General features: G+C 33.5%; 1 protein-coding gene across 1 annotated transcript; it reads left to right on the top strand.

Annotated features, from left to right (window-relative positions):
• Window positions 1-6,008: 6,008 nt before the first annotated feature.
• On the top strand, window positions 6,009-23,572 carry knk (cytochrome and DOMON domain-containing protein knickkopf). Its single transcript, XM_088258677.1, has 12 exons — window positions 6,009-6,439; window positions 7,151-7,224; window positions 8,670-8,818; window positions 11,651-11,890; window positions 13,854-13,961; window positions 14,634-14,910; window positions 16,448-16,588; window positions 17,843-17,978; window positions 18,544-18,715; window positions 19,499-19,706; window positions 20,852-21,017; window positions 23,206-23,572. Exons 1-12 carry the CDS (start codon window positions 6,370-6,372, stop codon window positions 23,517-23,519), a joined length of 2,055 nt encoding a protein of 684 aa, XP_088114803.1. The 5' UTR covers window positions 6,009-6,369; the 3' UTR covers window positions 23,520-23,572.
• The last annotated feature ends 1,879 nt before the right edge of the window (window positions 23,573-25,451 follow it).

A 25,451-nucleotide genomic window follows, 5' to 3' on the forward strand; every position in this document is an offset into this window, starting at 1 on the left:
ATTTGTTATTCATTATTTTAAATGTATTTATGTTAATGTTCTGTTAAATTTCTAAATAAATCAAAATAAAATAAAAAAATACACATACCAAACGTTTACCTCACCACACTTAACCGCTTACCAATATCCACAATCCCATATTACCGTAAATCATAAAGTGAATGCATACTACTTAGCATACAATGGATTTCATTCGCCAACTAACAAATAACATTTCGTACAGCTTTTAAAAATTGACAGACCCATTAATTTTAACGTAAACGCGAATAAAACAAATCCTCGAACAATTGTTGTAACATTATTAAGTCATCCAAGTGCAAAATAAATTCAAAACGATTTATTTTCAATTGGTCTAGGTGTTTGTATTTTTCTTGATGTATTTTTCACATTTACCTTCCCTATCCTTATTATCCTACCTGCAGACAAGCCTCTAAAAGTAGAGGCTTTGCGGTTATTCCTTTTAAAAAATTAGTAATATTTTTCGATTTTTTTTCATAATTCCCTACTAACCCCTACCCGCACCTAATGACGCAAAGTGCACTTCATCTAACCGAAACACTATATGCAGTGTTATCATGATCTATAATCCATATTTCCAGATGTACCAAAAGTTATACCGGCATATCGCTCACTCCTTTCAAGAACGTCATAAATCAAAAAACTTGATTTTTCAGGGGAACGTTTTAAAAGTTTAAAAATAAAATACAATGTATTAAAAATAAATATCAAGCCACTTATTGAACTTTTTACTGTGCAACAGACCTTTTTAGGTAAAACCTTAAGGTTTTTTCTCCATTTGAAAAATATTTAGTATATTTAAAAAATTATTAAACAATACCTTTTCTTCAAAATGCAAAAACAACACTTTCTGCCCTGTAGCGGGTAAATATTAAGTTAGAAATATGCCTCTTTTGCTGGGATATAGTACATTTTCTGGGCATTCCGAAAACATGCACAGCTGAAAATTTACGATTTTTGATTTATGACGTTTTTCAAAGGAGTGAGCGATATGAGAGACCATAACATATATATATATATATATATATATATATATATATATATATATATATATATTCAGGTTTCAAGAATTAATGCAATATGGATGTTCAATAATGGGCAGAATGGTGAACATTACACAATCGTATTAAGTGATCGCTCAAGCCAGCCAAATGCCAGGTTGTAAGCCCTGGGATGCTCAGACTTCTATCTTCATTCATATAAAAGAACGATACATGTTTTCTTATCAAGTCGAGATACCTTTAATATTCACATATCATTCGTGGGATGAATAATCCAGTGTCTGATATAATAAATTATAATAATATGATCTTTTTTCACATCTCAATATAGATGATATAATTCTATCCATGATTGATAACCGAACTACTTATATCAACTTCCTGGATTTCTGTATATTATATATGATCCAATTTCGAAACATTGTACAAGAATCGCTAGGATTTTCACAAGAGACTTAAATGCCCAGACTTCCATATTCTTCTCCATCTTTATTGAGATGTCAAAAAATCATTTGAAATAACTCCTATAATTGGAGATAATCCAGATTTATGAACAAGTATTTGGACACACTCAAAATGTTGTTGATAAATTATTTTTTTAGAGAGAAATAAGAAATATTTGTGTTTTTATTATTTACACAAATATTTCAATTTCATACTATTTCTGTGAGTCTAAGCGGCTCATTATTAGAAATAGGTATCAAATTGTGATAGAGTAGGTTCGATTTTTTTTTAATTACTTAACGTCCAAGTGACTCTGAAATCTAGCTACGGCTTATGCAACACCGCTTATCATGTCCCTACTCAGGCTTCAACTTTATAATTTCATGGCCTATGCCTACTCGTGAGTGGATTTACTCTTTATGTTTAAAGTTACTATAATTTCATGTAATTCATGAGTGAAAATTCTAGGCAAAAACACTTGCCGAGTGGGTTCGAACCGAGAAACTCTGACTTAAGAGTCCGCGACACTAACCATGGGACCAAAACTCGACACGACTATGAATATGGTTTATATTATATGTCCTCCTATGTATTTTATTATAAAACATTTTACTGCAAGCATAATGTTACCAGTACTTTTGGTACAATCAAATTGATATAACCTGTTGTCTGTTTAGTTTGCCGAGTTACTTATTTCGGTAGAACGTCAACAGATGGCAGCCTCGTACGAGGGCATGCTATAATACTGTCGGCCAGAAATAAGAAAGTTGAAAAGGCGTTACTGCGGTCGACATACGCCCAAACTTACTTGAAGGTGATTGACTTCCTAGGCGGTTGCTCGGTATAGATACATAATATTAAAATTATGTTCCTAGCAACAAACTGGCATATCTTGTTTTTATATCGCGTCGATATTTTTTTGTCTCTAATACGATCTTTCGATAGATTTAGATTATACTGTTAAGATAGTCTTAACAGCAATTAGAATATATTAGAGCAATTAGAAATTGATAAGTATATAAACAATCCTAATTTTAAAATCATTAATGAACAAACCAACCTTATATCTTCACCACTGCTAAACATATTTAAATAGACTATTATTTTACATCATATCTCTCTATGTAAACGCTTGCATGATGCGTTATTGATAAACTAATAACTATATCTACATACTTATATAAATTCTTTCTTAAAATAAAAATAAAAATTGCCATGTCTAGTAATAATTATATCTACATATATAAATTCTTTCTTAAAATAAAATTTAAAATTGCCATGTCAATAAATTCTTCCTTTCCCAGAAAATTAATATGAGGGTACATACCTACATACATCCCCCACTACCTAATGAACAAACTTACCTTATGTCTTCACTACTGCTAAACATATTTAAATAGACTATTATTTTACATCATATCTCTCTATGTAAACGCTTGCATGATGCGTTATTGATAAACTAATAATTACATCTACATATATAAATTCTTAAAAATAATATTACCAACAATTGTGTTAAGCTTTAAAATATTAATTCTCTAAAATATTGCCATGTCAATAAATTCTTCCTTTCCCAGAAAATAAATATAAGGGTACATACCTACACCCCCCATTAGCTACTGTTGTCTCCCATAAATTATTGCTGCACGTGTTAAAACTGTCACTTAGAATTGTATAGCTACATAAGGACCGTAGTCCATTTGATCTTCGCATTCGTTTGATAATGCCCTAACAAGGCGAAACAATTGTCACAGTATAATTTTTAATGTGTTTTTGTTAATAAAATACAACTTAGTAGGCTTAAAAAATCTGTGTTTGATTTAAAATTAATACATAAATAGTCTTAGCAGTCTAAATTTTTGCAGTAGATGGATTTTAAGAACCACTTTATTTGTACATACTGTTATCAAAAACATACACATATTCTTTTTTATTAATATCTCAACATAGATGAAGAATGTGAAAGTCAGGGTATTTATAGAATGATTACATTTTACATTTTACGTGTAACATTCACCATTCTACCCATAATTAAGGGGACATTCGTAAACACAGAATTCATTCCACTGGAGACTACCACCAGAGGTCACATGTCTGTTCAAGCCCGATTTTTTTAAAAAATGTATATGGGATATTTATTTGTTTCTCAGAATATAAGTAGGTACATATTTAGAAAAAAGTATTTTTAATTTTTTTCTTTTTAAATGTGGGCAAAGCCCAGAATTATGAACGATGATTTGGACACACTCAAAATGTTGTATTGTATATACACACATAGTTGACAAAATATATTTTATATAAGTATAATTAAGGCAAGAAAATATCAATTAATAGGCTTTTTCCACAGAATTATTTCAATAAAATATTAAAAACAATTATTCACGTTGATATGTCACTTATTCTGTAAAAATACAAGTGACTGCGAAAATCAATTATAGGGAAGAAAATTCTTTCTAGTAAACATTTATCATTTTGTTTTCAACAAATTTTGATGACATCATTCAAAAGGTATCTAATAATAGGCTTTGGTATTTCGTAATACAAGTACATCGACTCCTGAGGATCAACCATCAGAGGCCCGATGACCGATCAATGTTAGCCCGGAGGGCCAGTGTATTTAACCGCCTGGCTTTTAGACTGTTCAGAAGTAACAAACGCTGGCTTCGTATTAAAATTAAGGTGAATAATAAATTTTTTTATTTTTTATTTTTTGTGTGTTACCTCACTGTGGTAATTATCCATTGGGATTAGAACCACAAACAACGCTCAAATATGACATAAATGCATATATACAATCGCTCACTCCTTTCAACGTCATATATCGAAAATCGTCCATTTTCAGTTGTGCTTGTTTTCGGAATACCCAGAAAATGTACTATATCCCACCAAAAGCGGCATAATTTAAACTTAATATTTACCCGCTACAGGGCAGAAGATTTGCATTTTGAAGAAAAGGTATTGTTTAATTAATTTTTGAAATAAACTAAATGTTTTTCAAACGGCGAAAAAACCTTCAGGTTTTACCTAAAAAGATCTGTTGCACACTAAAAAGTTCAATAAGTGGCTTGATATTGATTTTTAATACATTTTATTATATTTTTAAACTTTAAAAGCGATCTCTTGAAAAATCAAGTTTTCTGGTTTATGACGTTGTTGAAAGGAGTGAGCGATATGCTCAAATGTGTGGTGCATTAATGTATACGTATAATTTATAATTTTATTCATAAAAGTTATTAAAATAAACCAATTTTTATCAAGGCTTTTTATTTACACAAAATGATAACGTTCTATGAATGTACGAATCGTTAATGATTTGACTTCATTGCGCATAGCTTTTTGTAAGGAATGTCAGATAAAAAATACCGAATTCACTGAGTAATTCTGATCAATCGACTAATACTTGCATATTAAATATTTCGCTGTTTAAGTATTGCAAATATATATGTATATATATATATATATATATATATATATATATATATATATATATATATATATATATATATATATATATATATATATATATATATATATATATATATATATATATATATATATATATATATATATATATATATATATATTGTAAATTAATAGGCACAAATTTATGCGGCGAATGTTAGTGGGAAAAGAAGCAGAGGAAGACCGAGAAAAACATGGCACGATCAGGTATGCCAAATACTTGAAAGTGGTCAGGTTAGGAGTCGTAACAATCGGCGGGTATGTATGAGGAGATGCATGAACGTGGAAGAGGCTAAGAATGTTTGCACGGACAGAGTGGTGTGGCGCTCTATTCTCTCTGCCTACCCCTGCGGGGAAGCGGCGTGATCGTTAGTTAGTTTTTTTTTAATAGGCACACGAACCACACTAGTAAATATAATTGTATTATACGTTGCCATGTTTCCAATTCCGGAAAGACTCACATCGGGTTTCTGTCTTGACCGAACGTTGAAGTTTTTATTTCAGCCCAGTACTTTCAGAATAATTATTGTAAAAAATGTATTTTTAAATCGTATGTTAACTCATCTTTCCCATATTGTAGAGCGATCTAAGAAAAAAAACATTCAACAATATGAGTAACACAGACTTTATAAACGTATATTAATATCACAAAAAACGATTTATTTTTTGGTTTATAGTATGAGAAGTTATTTATAAGACATGTATTTAGTTGTTTTAATATCGGATTGTTTAAATATGTAGATATATGTACCCATAGCTGTGATTTTATAAATCAAAATCTGAGCCCGCATTAAAGTCTAAAAATGGCTTATTTTCTTGTACTAACGATTTTGAAGCATTGTAATTTTGGATCATAAGGCCAATGCTCCTATTCTTCCTGTTCACGTATCACCAAATAAGAATTCATACTTTGTTTAATTCATATCATAAAATTAATGACCCTAGCTACACAATTAAAAAGGCAATTTAACTAGAAATATTCTCATATAAATCATCATGATTAATAACTACAATGGAGTAATTGTTTAGGGTATGAAAAAAATCGTAATACGAAGCCTAAAATCACAATCCAGTTTGGTAGTCAGTCCCCAACTGACTACACTGCAAAGAACTAGTTTTTTTTTTCTTTTCTTACTGGAATCACTTTCCTTTGCTAAGCTAACGGTACTCCGACCATTTCGCCTTGTAATTCAAACCAGTCTCTCGACGTTTAATTATTTCATTGTTATCGCGAAGTCAGCCACAGCGGTAGCAATGTCATTGCAACGTTGGTAATCGAATAAAACGTTTTCCAGTGTGATTCATCGACAAAAATCCCAAATTAAGCGCTATTAGTTCCTCGAAGCCGACGACATAACGGACGTACGTCAGTAACTCGAGCTTCAATTCTCAATGTTAGAAAATGACCAAAGACTCAGACTGCATCTAGTTGTTTTCAATTAAAATGGGAAAATTAACGAGGATAAATAATTTAAATGTACTGTTTTTTAGTGTTTTACTGTTGTACGCAAGTGGTAAGTCTAAATTGATTAAGTTTTGGCAATTTAAAATAAACTCGAAGTGTATGTTAATCTAGCGTATGGCAACATAACCTAGCTTTCTTTACGTAGCATTGACATCTTTTGTCAATATTCAAAAGCGAGTATGCGACATTTTTTAATGAAAATGTAGATGCCAAAGAACACTGACATTTATTTACGAGTATATAAATTCGGTTTTAAAAAAAAATGGTTTTTCCATGACTTTGATTTGAGTGATCATTTGCACTAAATTAATTTGAGCTGTATTTGTTGTCTGTTCGTAAATCAGTAATCATTTAGAAATCTAGGTTAAAAGGCACCACTTCATAGAATTAAATAGTGAAGATAACAATCAAAGAAAAATATACAGTAATTAAATGTTTCAAATAAATATATTACAGTTAATTCGGTATATAGTCTACTTAGAATCTATTATATATTTTTTCTTACGTATAAGATTGTCTTATTCTATCCTATCGTTAACTGTCAAAGGTGCCCGGCGTTGCACGGTTGTAAAAATAATCGATTCAGTATTGAATACACAAACATACTTAATTTTATCACTATTATATATTTTATAAAAGAGTAGTGATTAAAACTGCCTGTTTTTTAACCGATTTTTATTGAATATTTCGATATATCAAAGACAAATATTACGTAAGGTTTCAAGAAAAAAAGTGTAGCTTGACGTATTTATTTTTACAGGTATAACTGGTCAGGAAGATGAAGGTCCTTATCAGGGGAAATACTTAGGAAAATTAAACTCGTACCATCATCAGGTATACAAATTATATCCTTTACTTTAAATAATAAAATTAAATTTATTTCAATTTTGATGGATCGAAAGCTGGAAATCAACATCGCAGGAGGCTAATCCCTCTTAAAAACAGGCCACATGGCCTACAACAACAAGAAGAAGAAGACTTTAAATAATAATCATTAGATTTTCTGAAATGCATTTAGTCAGATTTGGATTGTCTTTCCAAAACTGCAAGTGATATGTTTAGTGGTATGTTTTTTTTAATTTTTACAGGATGCAACAAAATGTTCACATAAAAAATATTTTCAGCTTTTTCTTGTATGTATATTGTGATTGGCATGGACACTGTCTTAATTTTAAATATTTATTGCTTTTTTTACACACTTGTAAAAACTCAAAGAGAATGGTATCATTGGTCAGTTTTTTTTTGTAATCTTAGTGAATTGTATGTGATCTTCTGGAATGTTTGGCACTTGATAAACAACTCTCCTCTATTTCTCCTATCCTTAGCTACATTAAAGCAGTGTTAAATGAGAATCTATCCAAGCTTTGGCTATATCACCAGATTTATATGAATTATGAGATAATATTACACAACTCTATTTTTTTTTTAGTTGGTAGTTGCATTATTATTTACGTTGCTTATTATGAACAAGATTTGTAGATCATAAAGTGGATTGTTGTTTCTTCCAGTTAAAAAACATGTATTATTTTAATCTGTGCTGGGAAAAGGACGAATAAACTAGTGTGGGCCAATGAGGAACTTCTCAGCATTTACTCATTGCTGGAAGAAAACCACTTAAATCTCCTTAGGAGAAACCGGACTGTTGACTCTCATCAATAGACCTTCCATTCCATTGAAGAGAGTTCGACATTTTGTGTACTAGCTTGATTTATGATACCAATGTCCTTCACTATTTTTATCATGTATGATTCCACCTCTCGTGAGAGTTCTTTATGAACTATCATGGATCCGATGTTGGATGGATCCTTACCCAGGCTCCTGCAATCTGTAACCTGCATTTATTAATAGAGTCAACAAGCTCATCTTTTTCCTCCGGTTTACAATAAAAATAAATTTGAGTGTCATCTGCATAGCAGTGAGACAACAATCCATGTGATTTTATAATATTTTCTACATATTAAATAAAGAATACTATAGAGAAGGTATAGAAGAGAACCTAGGACTGATCCTTGCGGTACACCAGTAGAGACGAAATGATTGGGGAATTTAAAATTTTGAAATATGACTGAAAATTCACGTTCTCGAAGGTATGAGCAAAACCTTGCATGTGCTTTATCACAGATGCCGTAAGTCTTCCTCAAGCATTCTAGCAGAATATCATTAAAAACCGTATCGAAAGCAGCAGTCATATCAAAAAAAGGAGATCAAAACAAAGTCACCAGCATCCACAGCATATAACCACTCTCTCCTGCTCCTATAACACTCACTTATGGCTTCAGGTTTCTGGGGATGTGTACGCAGTTGATCAGTTCACTTTACTGATTATTGGATTCAGTTACGATGGAAACGGGGCAGACACATTCTTCTGGGCAGGCGCGGCTAACAGACCTGGACCTCAGGGTTTCATAGTTCCAGATGAATATGGAAAGTAAGCGACACCTTTATTGTAAAACTTCAATGAGTTTTCAATTATCCGTATTGCATTAAAATTTTTAAAAAAACTATAAAAAGTACAATTTGAAATCAATACATTCTCAATATTATTAATACTCTATACTATATAATTATTATACTATAAAGCATTTACTCTGTGGTCAGTAATTTTTTTTTCTTTTACATATTTTTTTTATAAAAATGTTAGTTATATTAGTAAAAAAACCACGATTTTTTTTCTACCGGTTTCAAGACATACCCTTCTCTTCGTCAGGACAATCACTACAACAGCATGCAAACAATACTACACGTCACCATGTCACTATTCACACACTTACAACTACACAAAATGTTGATCACATGCGATTTTGGTCGACCCGAGGACCAACATGCACTAGGGGTTGCAGAATAAACATGCGCTAAGAGCCGAGGTCTGACATACACTAGGGATGTCAGTCAAAGGTAAAGATGTTAGTTGGTACGTCTCGAAACCGGTAGACAAAAAAATCTCAGTGAGTGGTAATATACCAATATTACTAACATTTTAGTAAAAAGTCAAATCAATATTTTTAAAACAAAGATATCAGTCGCCCAACAGCAATGCAGTTTATAATAAATATCCTGTAAATGTTTTTTTCCTGATGAATAAATCATTTTTGTGAATACATTTTAAAATAATAAAAACCCTTATCCGCACCCCAATGGTGCATAGGGCACTGCTTCATATGAACACAGTGTTATCTTGATCGTTTACACACGAAGGAAAGGTGATCAACCCTCCGCTTCAGGTACCAGTCCAGGGTAGTGTTGAATAAATATTACAGTGAAAAAATCACAAATATTTATTTGAACCCCCCTGGGAATCAAACCCGGGACCTCCAGAATGGTAGCCGAGCGTGCTGACCATTACCATTTTACCTGCCCACATCTTTTTAATGAATCGCAATCATTTACATGTTAAACATACTTCCTGTGTCCTCCGAAACGCTTCTGACTTAATGATAATTTATTGATAAGTTTGCACGTAATACAAGTATTATACCATATTTCAACGCTAAAGAATTAATTAAAAAATTCCTTTCAAAGTATGCTGGTCATAAATTGATTATATTGGTTTTATTATTTCATATTTACTTTATATTTATTGTACATGGTTTATTGTAATTAATACAATCTACTAATAGTACATATTTTATTTTTTACACTGTATCCCTCCCAAAAAGAGACTAGATTTGTGCTTAGAAAGAGACTTACATTGTGATATTGCAAATGATAGTTCAAACAATTTCAAAATTATGTTTATATCCATAAATATATCTACACTTTCTTTTTTTAACGCTTATCTGCACCCAAAGGTGCATAGGCCACTCCATCGTTTCAATGCAATTTTTCGCTTTAATTACAATAAGGCAAAGTGATCACTCTTGCACTTCAGGTCCAGGCTGATTAACATCTAGTATTAAATTATTATAAGGGAGAAAATTTCTATATTCCTTCAAGAACATTATTTACACTTTATACACTTGTGTTTGTGACACAAGTATATAATGTGATCACTTAAGCCGGCCAAATGCCAGGTCATGACCCCTGGAAAGCTTAGACGTCCATCGTCATTCTAAACCAAAAGCAGCCACCTCTATTAATCGTTTTTAATATTTCAATAATAATTTATATCCTTACTTACCTATACAATTGTTTATGAAATGTCGTGGGGTGGAATTATTAGGAAAATATAAAGCGTTCACTATTTATGAAGAGAAGATATTATAAATTTTACATCCAAACTTTTATTAGTCATTTTTCATTTTGAAAGTGGTTGTCCTGTACTTCAGGTACTAGCCAGTATTATATATTAATATTAAAATGTAAAATCACTCATATTTATTTAACCCCCTTGGGAATTAATCCCGAGGCCTCTAGGATGGTACACAAATCCCTCATTCCTTTCAAGAACGTCATAAATCAAAAAACTTGATTTTTCAGGAGAACGTTTTTAAAGTTTAAAAATATAACACAATGTATTAAAAATAAATATCAAGCCATTATTGAACTTTTTACTATGCAACAGATCTTTTTAGGTAAAACCTGGATGTTTTTTCTCCATTTGAAAAATATTTAGTATTTAAAAAAAAATAATTAAACAATATGCTTTCTTCAAAATGCAAAAACAACATTTTCTGCCCTGTAGCGGGTAAATATTAAGTTAAAAATATGCCTTTTTTGCTGGGATATAGAACATTTTATGGACATTCCGAAAACATGCACAACTCAAAATTGACAATTTTTGATTTATGACGTTCTTGAAAGGAGTGAGCGAAATGTGCTTACCATATCGTTACAAAGGTGGAAATTTAACATGGCTAACTTTTTTTTTAATCATTATTTATTTGTCTTCTTTGCGGGTTACAATCTGTGTAATGATTGGTTTATTTATTTCATGATTAGTCTCTACCCATTTCTATCCTCCGCTTGTCTCTTTTTTTTATAATTAAAGATAAATATTTGTGTTTTTATTATTTACACAAATATTTCAATTCCATACTATTTCTGTGAGCCTAAGCGGATCATTATTAGAAATAGGTATCAAATTGTGGTAGAGTGGGTTCGTACCGAGAAACTCTGACTTAAGAGTCCGCGACACTAACCACGGGACCGCAACCCGACACTTTAACTCAGCGTACCCGCTACAGCGGATGTCAGAAATAATTTGGTTTGTTTAGTTTAAGCAGGGTAGTCCTTTGTAGTTTGTGCCTTTGCACATTCATTTGCAATGTCAGAATTATGTATTTATCAAGGTCAAATTATCATCACTAATATTTAATTTCAGAACTAATGTACTGGACCGCTATTTCAACAAAGACTTCACTCTCACTCTGCCCGATGGTAAGAAAATAACGGAGATCAAATGGTTTGCCATTTATGACTTGTCAAACCAGAACACATTTGGAGATATTTACATCCCTGAGGAGTTTGAACCTCCTTCAACGCAGAAGGGTGGTAGTTTTGTTGGGAGATCTCATGGAGTTGGATCAGACAGCGTTGAAATTCTTGACGCCAAAACAATCAGGTAAATTACAAATTCCTATATAATCTCTTTGAAGTGAAGCATAGAGTTGGAAAAAGAAGTATGAAAGGACACTTTATGCAGTCGATGTGGGGCAAAACAATGTTTGATAGATGTTCGAACGGTGAAAAAAAGAAAGAATGCAAGGCTGAGAAAAGCGTTATTGATTAAATTAAGAAAGGTGTGTTGAGATGGTTAGGATATGTGAAATGAATGAGTTTAGAGATCACTATGGTGATGCTCCACATTTTCAAATGAATGTATTACTCAAAGTTCTGATGCAAACTTCCAAAGAAAAATTACATTTGCCATAAATGACAACTCATAACGATCAAACAGATCCAATCCTTAAAAATACATTAAAAAAAATTACTCACACAAAACATTAATAACACACTACACAAAAGAAACTCATAGAACCATAAGATCAACTGTGCAGAAACATATACAATATTTGGTTTAATTAATTTATAGTATCACGCAATAAAGCTTCTATTATATAAAGTCAATAAATAATAAAACTATGTATAAATTATAAACGATTAGGACTCGCTGGGTCCGCATTTAACAGTATGAAGGCTATCTGGAGATCGGATTTATACTCGGTGAAAACCAAATGCCGCCTATACAATGCCTGCATTGCTCCTGTTCTCTTATACAGCTGTGAAACATGGCACCTTACAAGGGCCCAGAGCAGCCGTGTACTAAGCTTTGAGAATAGGTGTTTGCGGAGAATCTTAGGCGTGCGGTGGTTTGACTTTGTGAGGAATGAAGAGATAAGGCGTAGGACGCAGCAAATCTTGGTCACAACTGTCGTCAAGAAAAGGCGATTCAGTTGGCTTGGCCATGTACTCCGCATGCCTCCTGAGAGCCTTAATCAAGCTTGCCTCTTTTACAAGGCATCAGGTTCGCGCCGCCCAGGACGACCACTGCTGACAATTCGTCGGCAGTTCTCGTCAGAACTTCGGGACGCGGATCTGACTTGGGAGGGTGCAAGGGAGCTGGCAGCCGACAGAAAAGCCTGGAGACAGTTTGTGGACTCCATATGCTCTACCTAGGGAGCGGATATGGTTATATTATTATAAATTAGGTATCAGTCAATGGATGATATATGTAGATAGAAACAAAATATGTCATTAGGTCCTATCATCTAAGATTGATTAATAAAATTAATTAACTCTAGTCACTGAAAACTCTTGACAGAGAGGTAACTAAAGAAATATATTTGTAAAAAAATGTCTTAAAATGGAAAATTCTAGTGAGGTTACATTATTGTTAATTTAAATGTTTATGTGATGCATATAGAAGATAACATATGGTCTAATCTAGGTATTCGATCATCTGACTGTGATTTGAACATAATAATTTGTTTACAACATTTTGAGTGTGTCCAAATACTTGTTCACAAAATCTGGATTATCTCCAATTACAGGAGTTATTTTCATATTACTTTTTATCTCATCAAAGATGAAGAAGAATATGTAGAATAATAACTCCTGTAATTGGAGATAATCCAGATTTTGTAAACAAGTATTTGGACACACTCAAAATGTTGTAAATAAATTATCTGGTCAAATTAAAATCTTAAATAATAAAAATGAAAATAGTATTTTCTGGCCTTTCTCATGTGTGTGATTATAATCCAGGATTCGGATCTCACATACTAATATAAGAGTTTCTGCTTAGTAAAAAGCTTCATTACATCTCACCAATAGATGTCTCTAGTGAAGTTCTAGTGATTCAAGAACAAGTTTTCTATATTGGTTCATATATATACAAAACTTCCAAGAATTTGAGTAGTGTGGTTGTCAATAATGGGTAGAATTGGTGAATGTTACACGTGTGTAAAGTGATCACTTAAACCAGCTTGTGATGGTCGTCAGCCCCGTAAATGCCCAGACTTCTATATTCTTCTTCATCTTTGATGAGATGTCAAATAATAATATGACAATAATTTGTGTTTTAGAATTCCTGAATTTAGTTACGATGGCCTCGGAAAAGAGACATATTTTTGGGTCGGAGTTGGTCCGCAACCATCTTCTAAGGGTAAAAAGGTTCCCGATGAATACGGATAGTAAGTATTTATTATTTTTAAATTATTATTGCACATATTCATAGTTGCTTTTATAATTTAAAATTGCAATGAAGTCTTTATTAAAAAAATTGGGCGGGTACTCCCCCCTCCCCGTATCGTACCTTCATCAAGTCAAAATTATTATCTCTTGTTAATTATGATCATAAAATAAAGGCAGTCATTAAACATTATGAAATTTTTAGTCATAATTTATATCAGTAACCAATTTTCATTATATCATTAACGGTTTCTGATATCAATTCAAAATTTATATAACTTTATGCATGACAGTACCTTTATTGTATTAGAGTTTATATTAACTGTCAAAATGCAAGGCTATGAAATGCCATATCATTTAAAAAAATATGTTTTAATCCTAGTTACTGTTTCGTTAGTAATTTGATCATATATTTACTTCTACTTATTAACCGTTGATGCTCGCTGATGCTCGCTTTGAGCGACGTTACGTTGTTACGACGTTACGTTACGACGAAATACTCCGGTCAGTCACCACCCTAAGGCTCAATGTTTGACCAGTATTACTAGTCTGTTTATGATTGGTTGGAAGGCATTGCATCGTAGCAATCAGCCCGGCAATGTACAAATATTCTGCACAAGAAGATTAATAAAAAAAAATTAAATTGTTAATTTTTTTCTTCTCGTATTTTTCAGCTTGGATCCCATACGTAGCTACAATAAAGAAACCATAACCCTCGAACTGCCCGGAGATATCACGATATTCAACATTGATTGGCTGAGCGTTTTCGACGTGGACACCAAGGAAAGCTTTGGGTCAATACTGATTCCCGACGGACTCAATGTCCCTCCGTCGCTTGTCAAAGTTCAGCCGCACAAAAACAGTCTTCCAAACTGCGTGCAGCTGCATAAGGATTTACAAGTTTCCTGGGAAGTGTTCGGCCCACAAATAACTATACAACTATCCGGCCAGGTAATATTATATCAAGACTTAATTTCTTAAATTCTGTCCGCCTCCTTGGTGTAATGGTTAGTGTGTTTAGCTACCGTGCTGGAGGTCCCGGGTTCGATTCCTAGGGGAGGGGTGAAAATATATGTTAGTGATTTTACATTCTAATATTTATTTAATACTACCCTGGACTGGTCCCTTAAGCGCAGGAGTGATCACCTTGCCTTAAATGGAGTAAAGATAACAAGGTGCCCTATGCACCATTGGGTGTGGATAAGGGCTAGAGAAAGTAGAATTTCATAACCGTCTGACTAATGGGTGCAATGTATCTATACAATACCCAGTGGCGTGCACAGAGAATTATATTAGGGTAGGCAGCAGAGGTAGATAGTAAGGTAAGCTAGGTACTACTTACTAGGGTAGGCGGTAGAGGTAGGTTGTAAGGTAAGCGAGGTACTACTTACAAGGGTAGGCAGAAGAGGTAGGTAGTAAGGTAAGCTAGGTACTTCTTACTAGGGTAGGCAGAAAAGGTAGGTAGTAAGGTAAGCTAGGTACTACTTACTAGGGTAGGCAGAAAAGGTAGGTAGTAAGGCAAGTTAGGTACTACTTAGTAAGGTAGGGTTGCGTTTTTATATGTCACGCAGGTAAGTTAGGATAGGCACTGCTTTTCTGCCTATATGGAATGTATGCCAGTGACATTACGTATTAATTATTTTGCTATTGCTTATTTCTTCGATACACAATAGTATTACCCCTCATTATACCTTGCTCGGATGTGTCGAATTGTGGTCCCGTGGTTAGTGTCGCAGACTCTTGAGTCAGAGTTTCTCGGTTCGAACCCACTCTCCCTCAATTTTATACCTATTTTTAATAATGAGCCGCTTAGGCTCACAGAAATAGTATCAAATTGAAGTATTCTTGTAAATGATAAAATCACAAATACTGTTTTTTTTTAATAAAAAATTGCCACGTCTAGATAAGAGGTAGGGAACCTTTTTATTTCTAAAGACCACATTCATTTATCTGATTCAACATGGCGACCTCATGTGGACTGCCATTTTACCGCATCAAACTTAATTTACTTTTTTTTAAATAGGCTTGTTTATTATTCAATACAAAACCACGGCCAAATGTGTCCTTATTTTTAAAAAGCATTAAAAGAGAAATATAAAACATGTATCTATTATATACATTATGCCCATTTGTGTCCCACTGGGTATTACATATAACGGAAAGTTAAATATTAAGTTTGTTATAATTATGAGATATAAAATCAATTTATAACTGGCGAAAAACGTTAGCTCTAAAATCCCTGTTTGAATAATCCCTGTTATTTAAAGCTTTTAGTTTGAATAAAATACCAGTTTTTTAATTTAAAGTTGACTTTACTCGTGAAACCACATAAATATGACATTTCAAACTACTTAGTGTATTTTTCTAGTCTATAGAACGTTGAAACTTTATAATACTGCATCATCAAGTCAAAACTGCATATTTTCGATTTTTGCCAGTACACCCATGTATATTGTATTAAAAATATGAATGATCTTTACTTTGCCAGGTAAATGAGGAAGAATACATGGCATTTGGAATATCAGGATCCACTGAAAAAAGTCAAATGATTGGCTCAGATGTAACGGTGGCTTATATCGACGGCTACAGAGGATTTGCTGTCGATTACAACATTACAGCATTGGCTCCGGTAACAACATCCTATCTATTATTAAAACTGTCAGAATATGATCACTTACCCTCTTTTTTGTCCACTGTTTTTTTTTCTTTATGAGTAAAACCACTCTACATAACACTACTTGACATAACTCTACTTGACACTACATAATTAACATACTTTTGACATAACACTGACATAATTAAAACAGTATTGACACCACTTTGGTGTCTGGCAAAAACTATAGGCCAAATGCCGGTCACACTATCCAATATCATGTGACAATAACCTCGAATTTCCCTGAAAATAGAGGGACAGGATTGAGAATGTATGAGTAATGACAATAAGTTTAGTAAGACTTGATTTATAATCTCCTGAAAACCTGGAAAAACCGCAGGCAACAACTGAAATAATGTTAACAAAAGAATCCCAATTAGACTCGCTAATGGGAGATTATTAACATACTAATCAAGCTGTCAACAGCAACATGCATTGAGGCACATAGTTTGATCAAATTTTCTTGACAATATGATCAAAACACATTTTTCCAAAGTAACTACTCCGTAGTGTAATGGTCAGCACGCTCGGCTACCGTTCCCGTACCGGAGGTCCCGGGTTCGATTCCCAGGGGTGGTCAAATAAATATAAGTGATATTTTCACTGTAATATTTATTCAATATTACCCTGGACTGGTACCTGAAGCGGAGGGCCATGTATTTTTCAACGTAATAAAAAGCATATTCTTTTGACAGTGTAGATTTTATGACATTCTTTTTCTTATTTATCTTTAATAAGTACCTACTGACAATGTATATCATTTTACATTATTTTTACTGGCGATTTTTTAAACTAACTTACTAACTATCACACCGCTTTACCACTGGGGTAGGCAGAGAGTATATTTTGCTCACAATTCTAAACAATCTTTGCCTCTGCCACATTCCTGCATCTCCTCCTATATACCCGCTGATTATTCCAACTCCTAACCTGACCACTTTCAAGTACTTGAAATACTTGATCATGCCAAGTTTTCCTCGTTCTTCTTCTGCTTCTTTTACCAATCACATTCACCTCATAAATTTGATTTCCTATTATTTCTTCACTCATTCGATTCACATGCTCAATCCATCCCAATACACCTTTCTTAATTTTATCAATAATACTTATCTCAGCCTTGCATTCTTCCCTTATATCACCAACATCTACCATACATTGTTTTTGTCTGAGAGATCATGTTTGGAGGGTTTAAAGTATTGTGTTTAATTATTTTTTATTCTTTTACTGTAGTGTATTCAAGTCTTGGGTCAATACAAAGGCGTCTGTCGTGATGACATGGTAGGTGGAATCGACAGTAACCAGATGCACACTGCAGCCAGAGAAAATGGCATCAATGTTATCACCTACAGAAGAACTTTGATATCAGGTGTGTATTCACTGCGGTATTCATTAATGCTGTTAAAATTTTACTTGGTAATGAACAAATTTTATTTGGTTGGTTGGAAGATATTGCTTTATAGCAATAAGCCCGCCAATGTACACACATATTGTACAAAAAGTTCAAATAAATAAATAAACAATTCACCAAAATGTAAACCAAGCGTCGCTAACAGTGCTGCTATATGGGTGTGAGTCGTGGCACTTCACTAAAACTCAGTGCAAGAAACTGTAAAGTTTTCAAAATAGGTGCCTGAGGCGAATACTGGGTGTAAAGTGGTATGAATTTGTCAGAAATGAGGACGCGAGGAGAAGAACCAAACAGCCCCTCATACTGGAAGTCCTGAAAGGGAGACAATGGACATGGTTGAGACAGATCTTTAATAAACCTCTCATGTCTCTTCTTCCATAAATAAGGGAAGAACGATACATGTTTCATATCAAGTAAAGATAGCTTTAAATTTGATATCTCATCCGTAGGGTGAATAATCCAGTGTCTGATGTAATAAATAATATTAATATTGTCAATAAAAGATGTTTGGGAATGTTTCCAGCGGACCACGGAGACAAGGAGTACATTACGGAAGGCCACACTTACATCATCTGGGCAATAGGAAGACTTGACAGCAACAAGGAGCCTGCATTCCATGATATATATCCAAAAAGAGATAAAACGCTGGAATTTGGAGTTAAGGAACCTATCAACAACTGTTTTGATTTCACCAGGTAACCTAATTATCTTTTTTTCAAGCCTTTTATATACCATTTTAACACATTGTTGTTGGGTAGTTTTTTCATCAACCCCGACCTTAATTATACTCAGACAGTCTGCCATCCGACCCTCAGTATACTAATCACAAGGAACCGCAAACCCAATTCCGATCTGTATAATGTTTTTTGACATCTTATTTTGTACCAAAAGTAAACAAATAGAACGCTTATAAGCGTCTCCCGCTCTCTACCAACAGTATGTTGAAGACATTTTTAGGCGTTTTCCGCAAACAATGTATTAAGTTTCAGATTTTCACGCTCGCCATTTCATTCAAAATTAATATTTTAATACATATAGTATGTAGTATGTAGTATGAAGTAGTACTTCACATTTATTACACTTACTAAGGCTGAGTATTTTTGACAGTTTCAACATCAGAATACACAGGGACATCTGTTAGGATATGACATACTAAGACATGGTATTTGTCAGCATCCGTAATGCACTAGTTACTCGTACTTTGAGGTCCCGGGTTAGATTCCCAGGGGGATAATAGTAAATGTCACTGTTTTTTTGTTGATATAGGGTGAATGTTCCATTAAAAATTTAAGAATCTTTCTTTGAAAATATATATAATACTGATTTATGTATGTATTTTAAATGTCCCGGTTTCTAGTTAATTGAAACGATTCCGATACTATCTACCTGTTCTTAAAATAAAATATAGATTCAACCCATAGTTATGTACTCTGAAAGACTAATGAATATCATTTTTATAATTTGAATTAATTTTTCAGGTCCGATCTAACGTTGAGAGAGCCCTGGGAGAAGTCGGAAATATTTGACAGGTCTGTGAGAACGTTTACGGCCACCGTGGGCCCTTCGGGAGGGAAGAGAGGATACCAGGCCCTTACTGGACAGACCTCCAATGGCCTGTCGTGGTACATCAACGGCCTTCTGTCTCCCGAACTTTGGCTGAGAAGAGGACTTACCTATGCCTTTAAGGTAACCCCTTTTAAAACATTAACTGCCAACTATGAGATAGCTCGTAGATTGTGTTCTTTGCTAGGACGCCGACTATGAGTTATCTCGTACTGTGTTTACTTGCCATATTCGTGCAGCTATAATCAAATTCGAATACATCAGTGCTAATAAGGATAGATGGCTTCTGGGAAGAGAACAAAAAATGAATGCTGGCTTACATGAACAGAAAATTTAATAATAAATGAACAGAAAATATAATTGCAAAAAATTATTCAAAATCAAGAAGTAAAAGAATATTTTTAAAGAATTAGCTTTTTAGACTGGAATTCTGAAAAATGCTGTGGCAGTCAACATGTTAATGTATCTTTCCACTCTTAACAACATGGGATAATTTCATCCAGATCGATATATCATACAGTATGCATAAATTTGTTCTGCCTCCGTAACGTAGTGGCTAGCACATTTTGCTACCATGCTGGAGTTACCGGATTCGATTCCCAGAAAGGTCAAAATAAATAAATTAAAATTCAATATGAAATCAGAATGCTTTTCACTCTTATATGTATTTAATATTACCTTGGACTGGTACCCGTAGCGCAAGACTGACCACTTTGCCTTCATATAATAAACGATAAATTAATGCGGCATCAATTTGGTGCTGTGCCCTATGCTCCATTGGGTATTAATAAGGGTCAGTAGTAGTAGTATGCATCAACTACCGCCTTCTAGTGATGACCTCTTGCCCACCGTCCTTGTTCATTTCTGGTGATCACTAAATACTCTAGGTCAGTGTTCGGTAATGTATGGCTCGCTAGCCACATGTGGTTCTTTAAGCAATTTGTGTGACTCTTTCATTGTCAAATTCAAAATGATATTTTTTACAGAAATTTAGTTTTTTATTTTTCGCTGATACATCTGTGATAGAGGTATAAATCTGCACAAAAAGTATCTCTCGTTAAAAATCTGTTCCCTAAAAAATACTTGTAGGTTCCTTTAAACATTCAATAAATAAAACTAATTTATTGTAAATCACAAATTGGCTCCCCAAAAATTTCCAAACTGTTTTGCTACTCACATTTGGCTCTTTTGGTCCAAGAGGTTGAGAACCCCTGCTCTAGGTTATTTTCGAATACCAAATAATCTAGACAGTAAACTTATTTGTGTAGGTATTTGGAGGGAACAACCCTCATTCTGCAGAATGGTACCATCCTCTCATAATCTCAGTGGATCCTCACGGCGGGTTTGACCGACTTAGCGACGCAGCACAGAAAAACATCAGAGTGCTGGCCGGAGTGGAATTCACCAGAAGAGGCAGACCTAAGCCCATTGCGGGTGAGATTTTCATTGATACAAAACACAAGCACATAATAAAATACATGTGAAAATGTACAATTATGTTTGCAGTACAGTACAGATCCTGCATATAAACCTTTTTAACCCAATCTTAGTGGGAACTTTCTTTAGACAGTCTGAAAAATTGAACCCCATACACGGCAACTGTCTTTAGACACATCGTTCACTCCTTTCAACAACGTCATCTATCAAAAATTGTCAATTTTCAGTTGTACGTTTTCAGAATGCCCAGAAAATGTACTACATCCCAGTAAAAGCGGCATATTTTTAACTTAATATTTATCTGCTACAGGGCAGAAAGTGTTGTTTTTGCATTTTGAAGAAAAGGTATTGTTTAATTATTTTTGTAAATATACTTAATATATTTCAAATGAAGAAAAAACCTTTAGGTTTTACTAAAAAAAGATATGTTGCACAGTACATAAAAAGTTCAATAAGTGACTTGATATTTATTTGTAATGCATTTCATTATATTCTTAAACTTTAAAAACGATCTCCTGAAAAATCAAGGTTTTGATATTTGATGTTGTTGAAAGGAGTAAGCGACATGTGCAGTTCAGCAGGTATATCTTGTAAAAAAATTAGAAGTTCTTAAGGTGTTAAGAGCTGCTATCTTTATTGTATGGCAATTTCTATTCTTTTCTTATTTAGATTAATTCTTGAACCTCCTCATATGGTACATTTACTTTATCCTTTTTTTATTGGCATACCCGTGACTCTTTTTTCTTCAATGATATTTTTTATAAAATCATTGTATCCCCTGAAACGGCACACCATCTTTCTTTACCTTTCCTCAGTAATCTCATTAAAATATCTTTATATATATTACACCTTCTTCACTTTCAAAAGTGTATAAAATTTTCTAGTAGGTGTGACTCCAGTTTTACTTTTGTAGGTACACATTGAAAGTGTCGGAATAATCAAGGATAGGTGAGTAAAATTAAAGTGATTTTATTCATAATAACGTTGTTCATCTTCTCTATCATCTCCTGAGATTTCAGTCACCAGGTGTACATTGCGCCTCCGTTTCTGCCATCCTTGGGTAAGGTTGAGGGCGGGTTTAATTAGGACCCCGTTAATTCCTTTACATGGTCATCTTGTGGAAGTGTCCTCTCGCTAGCTAACTTTCAACTTTCCCCATTACTACCAGCTTCTTGACACTCTTCCTAGTTCTACCCAAAGCAGGAATGATTTTTTTTTCTGTGCATCTTGCATCCAAAGGAATGCATACCATCCACTTCCTGATGTGGTGTTCCTAATTCAGAATACATCCAGCATACCCCTGTATGAATTGTATAATGCTACACATTTTAAGTGTTTCTCTATGGCATTGAAAGCTGGACTTTCAAACAAGCTACCATAGAGAAGAAAGACAAATGTCCCAAATATCATGGGTTGAGCTAGAGTAGTACTTTGCCTGTTTTATGAGTGGAAAGAAATAAAAATTAATATTTTGTATTATATAATACAAGGATAAGTTGAGAGTAACTGCAGTATATGAAAAAGACATATATCCTGACTTAAAAACTTGAGAGTCGTTCCACTGTAGCACAAAGTCACTGTTCAAAGCAATTCCAGATGAAGTAAAAATTTCAGCGATGATTTCCATGATACCTTCAGCGTGGAGTGCCACAATAAAAAAATGTTTGTTATTTGAAAGTTCACTGAATTTTCAAATCCGTACAATCAATGAATTTGTTGAGTTTGTAGTAGCATAACTAGTTAGCTGAGAGTAGTCTGAATAACATTGATGGCTTTACTATTTGCGAACATTCTTCGGTTAGGAACCCTGAAAATACTGAGGAATTACCAAACTGATTTTAAAATATTGAGGATGATATTGTGGGTATACTGGCAAAAACTGTTAACTCGAAAATATGCCATTTTGACTTAATGATGCAAATTACAAAGTTTTCAACATTCTATAAACTGGCAAAATACACTTAGATGTTTAAAATGTCATATTTATGTGGTTTTAAAAGTAAATTCAACTTTAAGTTTAATATCGGGTATTTTAGCGCTTTAAATAACAGGGATTATTCAAACAGGTATTTTGTAGTTGACGTTTTTTGCCAGTATACCCACGATACGAGGTTCAATTTAATCCATTCTCACGTGAAAAAATATGTATACAATTTTATTTTATTAATCTATTTCATCTTTGCAGCTGGCCCACTGTGCGCTTCGAAACATGCCAAAAATCGTGACCGTCGATTGGACGACGACTACCCGACTTTCAAGAAGTTTAATAGATCCCTGGAGTACTCGTGTGAACCGGGTGAGCCGGCCATATTGGAGATTACACCCAACACAACATGGCCCGACATAGTGTACTACAACAGTTTCACGCACTCCAACATGGGATGGAAGATTCACATCGTCGATCAATACAAGAAGAGCGCATCAATTCGAACGCTCTCCAATCTCACGCTTTGTTTAAACGCTTTTATCTTTGTGATAATTTTAAGACTAAGATTTTAATTAATGCATTGTGATCAATAATTATGATTAAATCATCCTTTTTTTACATCGAATCTGCATTTCATTTAAAGACACTAGAAGAAATACAAAAATATCATGAGTGTACTGGCAAAAAACGTTCTTGAAAATATGCAATTTTGACTTAATGATGCAGTATTATAATATTTTCAACGTTCTATAAACTGGCAGAATACACTAAGTAGTTTGAAATGACATATTAATGTGGTTTTACAAGTAAAGTCAACTTTAAGTAAAAAAGCAGGTATTTTATTCAAGCTAAAAGCTTTCAATAACAGGGATTTTAGAGTTAACGTTTTTTACCAGTTATAAAATGATTTTATATCTCATAACTATAACAAACTCAATATTTAACCTTCTGTTACATGTAATACCCAGTGGGACATAAATGGGCATAATTTATCTAATAGATGCATGTTTTAGTAAAAGATACGAAATAGATAGAAATGTCATGTTTATATGGTGTTACAAGTAAATACTGCTGACGACCGTTCACCGACTATACTCAGCGTACTTAGGTATGCCGGACTGACCTGGGAGGAAGTCAAGGATATTGCGCGTGATAGAGTGACTTTAAGGTGTCTCGTTTTGGCCATATGTTCCACTTAGGGAGCGAACATGAAAAAATTAAAGGAATGACTTCATATGCCTCCTGAGAGGCTTAATTGAGCTTACCTCTTTTACAAGGCATTATTTTCCCCTGCCCTGGATTTCCACTGCTGTCAATTTGTCTGTGTGTGTGTGTGTGTGTGTGTGTGTGTGTGTGTGTGTGTGTGTGTGTGTGTGTGTGTGTGTGTGTGTGTGTGTGCGTGCGTGTGTGCTTGTGTTTGTACATTATCTTTCAACTGTTCTATGCATGCTTCTTCTTGATTTTCCATTCTATTTCCCCTTCAATTATGGTAGTGGCAATAACACCATTAAATAAAAACTAAGAAAACTTTAAATTTATTTATTATATGAAGAATCGTTTATTATTTTTATAATATATCACATTACAAGCACAATCTAAACAGGATTCTTTAAAAACACCAATACTTTAACAATGTTTTATAATAATTGATAACTGCTTAGGTACTACATAATATATGGTTATCTTTGGGTAAATACACAGTCTCGCAGTAGTGATATGCAAGAGAGCATTTAGTTTAGATCATAGTACTTTAATGTTCGAAAATCCCCGCACTAAATCATAAAACAATGTTGGTAAAAAAAATAGATTTTAAATTTATACTTTCTTAAATTTAATCCAGAGGATACAAAGTATTATTTATTTAATGCCTTTGAACACTTTCGGCTCAAGTGGAATGGGTTACAATTTTTGCTTACCCGGTACTTACTACGGTCATCTTGACCTGTCTCCACTTTTATTCTATTTTTATCTAACGTTAGCGCTCAGCGCTCCCAATTTTACCCTTGTTAAAACACCGCAAATTATTCTACAAAGTGAAAAATTGACAATAGTTGTGAACGGATGTGTTTTATTTAACAATATAAATACCTACCTATATATTTTTTTAAATCTTTAAAGAAAAACCTAGCATTAAATGGTTATTCTATTATTTGTAATTTACTTTGCCCGTAAAGAAGTAGTGCACTGATAATACAATGATTTGAAACACAGATCTATCTATATATTAACACATTGTTTGCGGGAAACGCATGTATTTTACATAATGTTGGTCGAGAGCGAGAGACGCTTATCTTACTTCTATTTTCTTACTTTTAGTAGAGTGCGTTAGATGCCAAACATTGTACAGATCGGAATTGGATTTGTGGTTACTTGTAATTAGTATACGACCCTTATTAGTATTTTAATCAGGGTCGGGTTTGGTGAAAAAACCGTGTGACAATAATTTGTTAATAAATAATATTAAATAAGATATTGCATGTATTTTCATACTATAAATATAATGT

Source organism: Brachycentrus maculatus, unplaced genomic scaffold, assembly GCF_059751285.1.
Source record: "Brachycentrus maculatus isolate JH-2025_06_01 unplaced genomic scaffold, ASM5975128v1 h1tg000102l, whole genome shotgun sequence".
NCBI classification, from domain to species: domain Eukaryota; kingdom Metazoa; phylum Arthropoda; class Insecta; order Trichoptera; family Brachycentridae; genus Brachycentrus; species Brachycentrus maculatus.

Bases quoted from the DNA above. Each gene is read 5' to 3' on its own strand.
- knk (XM_088258677.1), top strand. From the start codon at position 6,370: ATGGGAAAATTAACGAGGATAAATAATTTAAATGTACTGTTTTTTAGT. The intron at 16,589-17,842 runs GTAACAACATCC...CTTTTACTGTAG, and splicing joins ACATTACAGCATTGGCTCCG to TGTATTCAAGTCTTGGGTCA. The intron at 21,018-23,205 runs GTGAGATTTTCA...TCATCTTTGCAG, and splicing joins CAGACCTAAGCCCATTGCGG to CTGGCCCACTGTGCGCTTCG.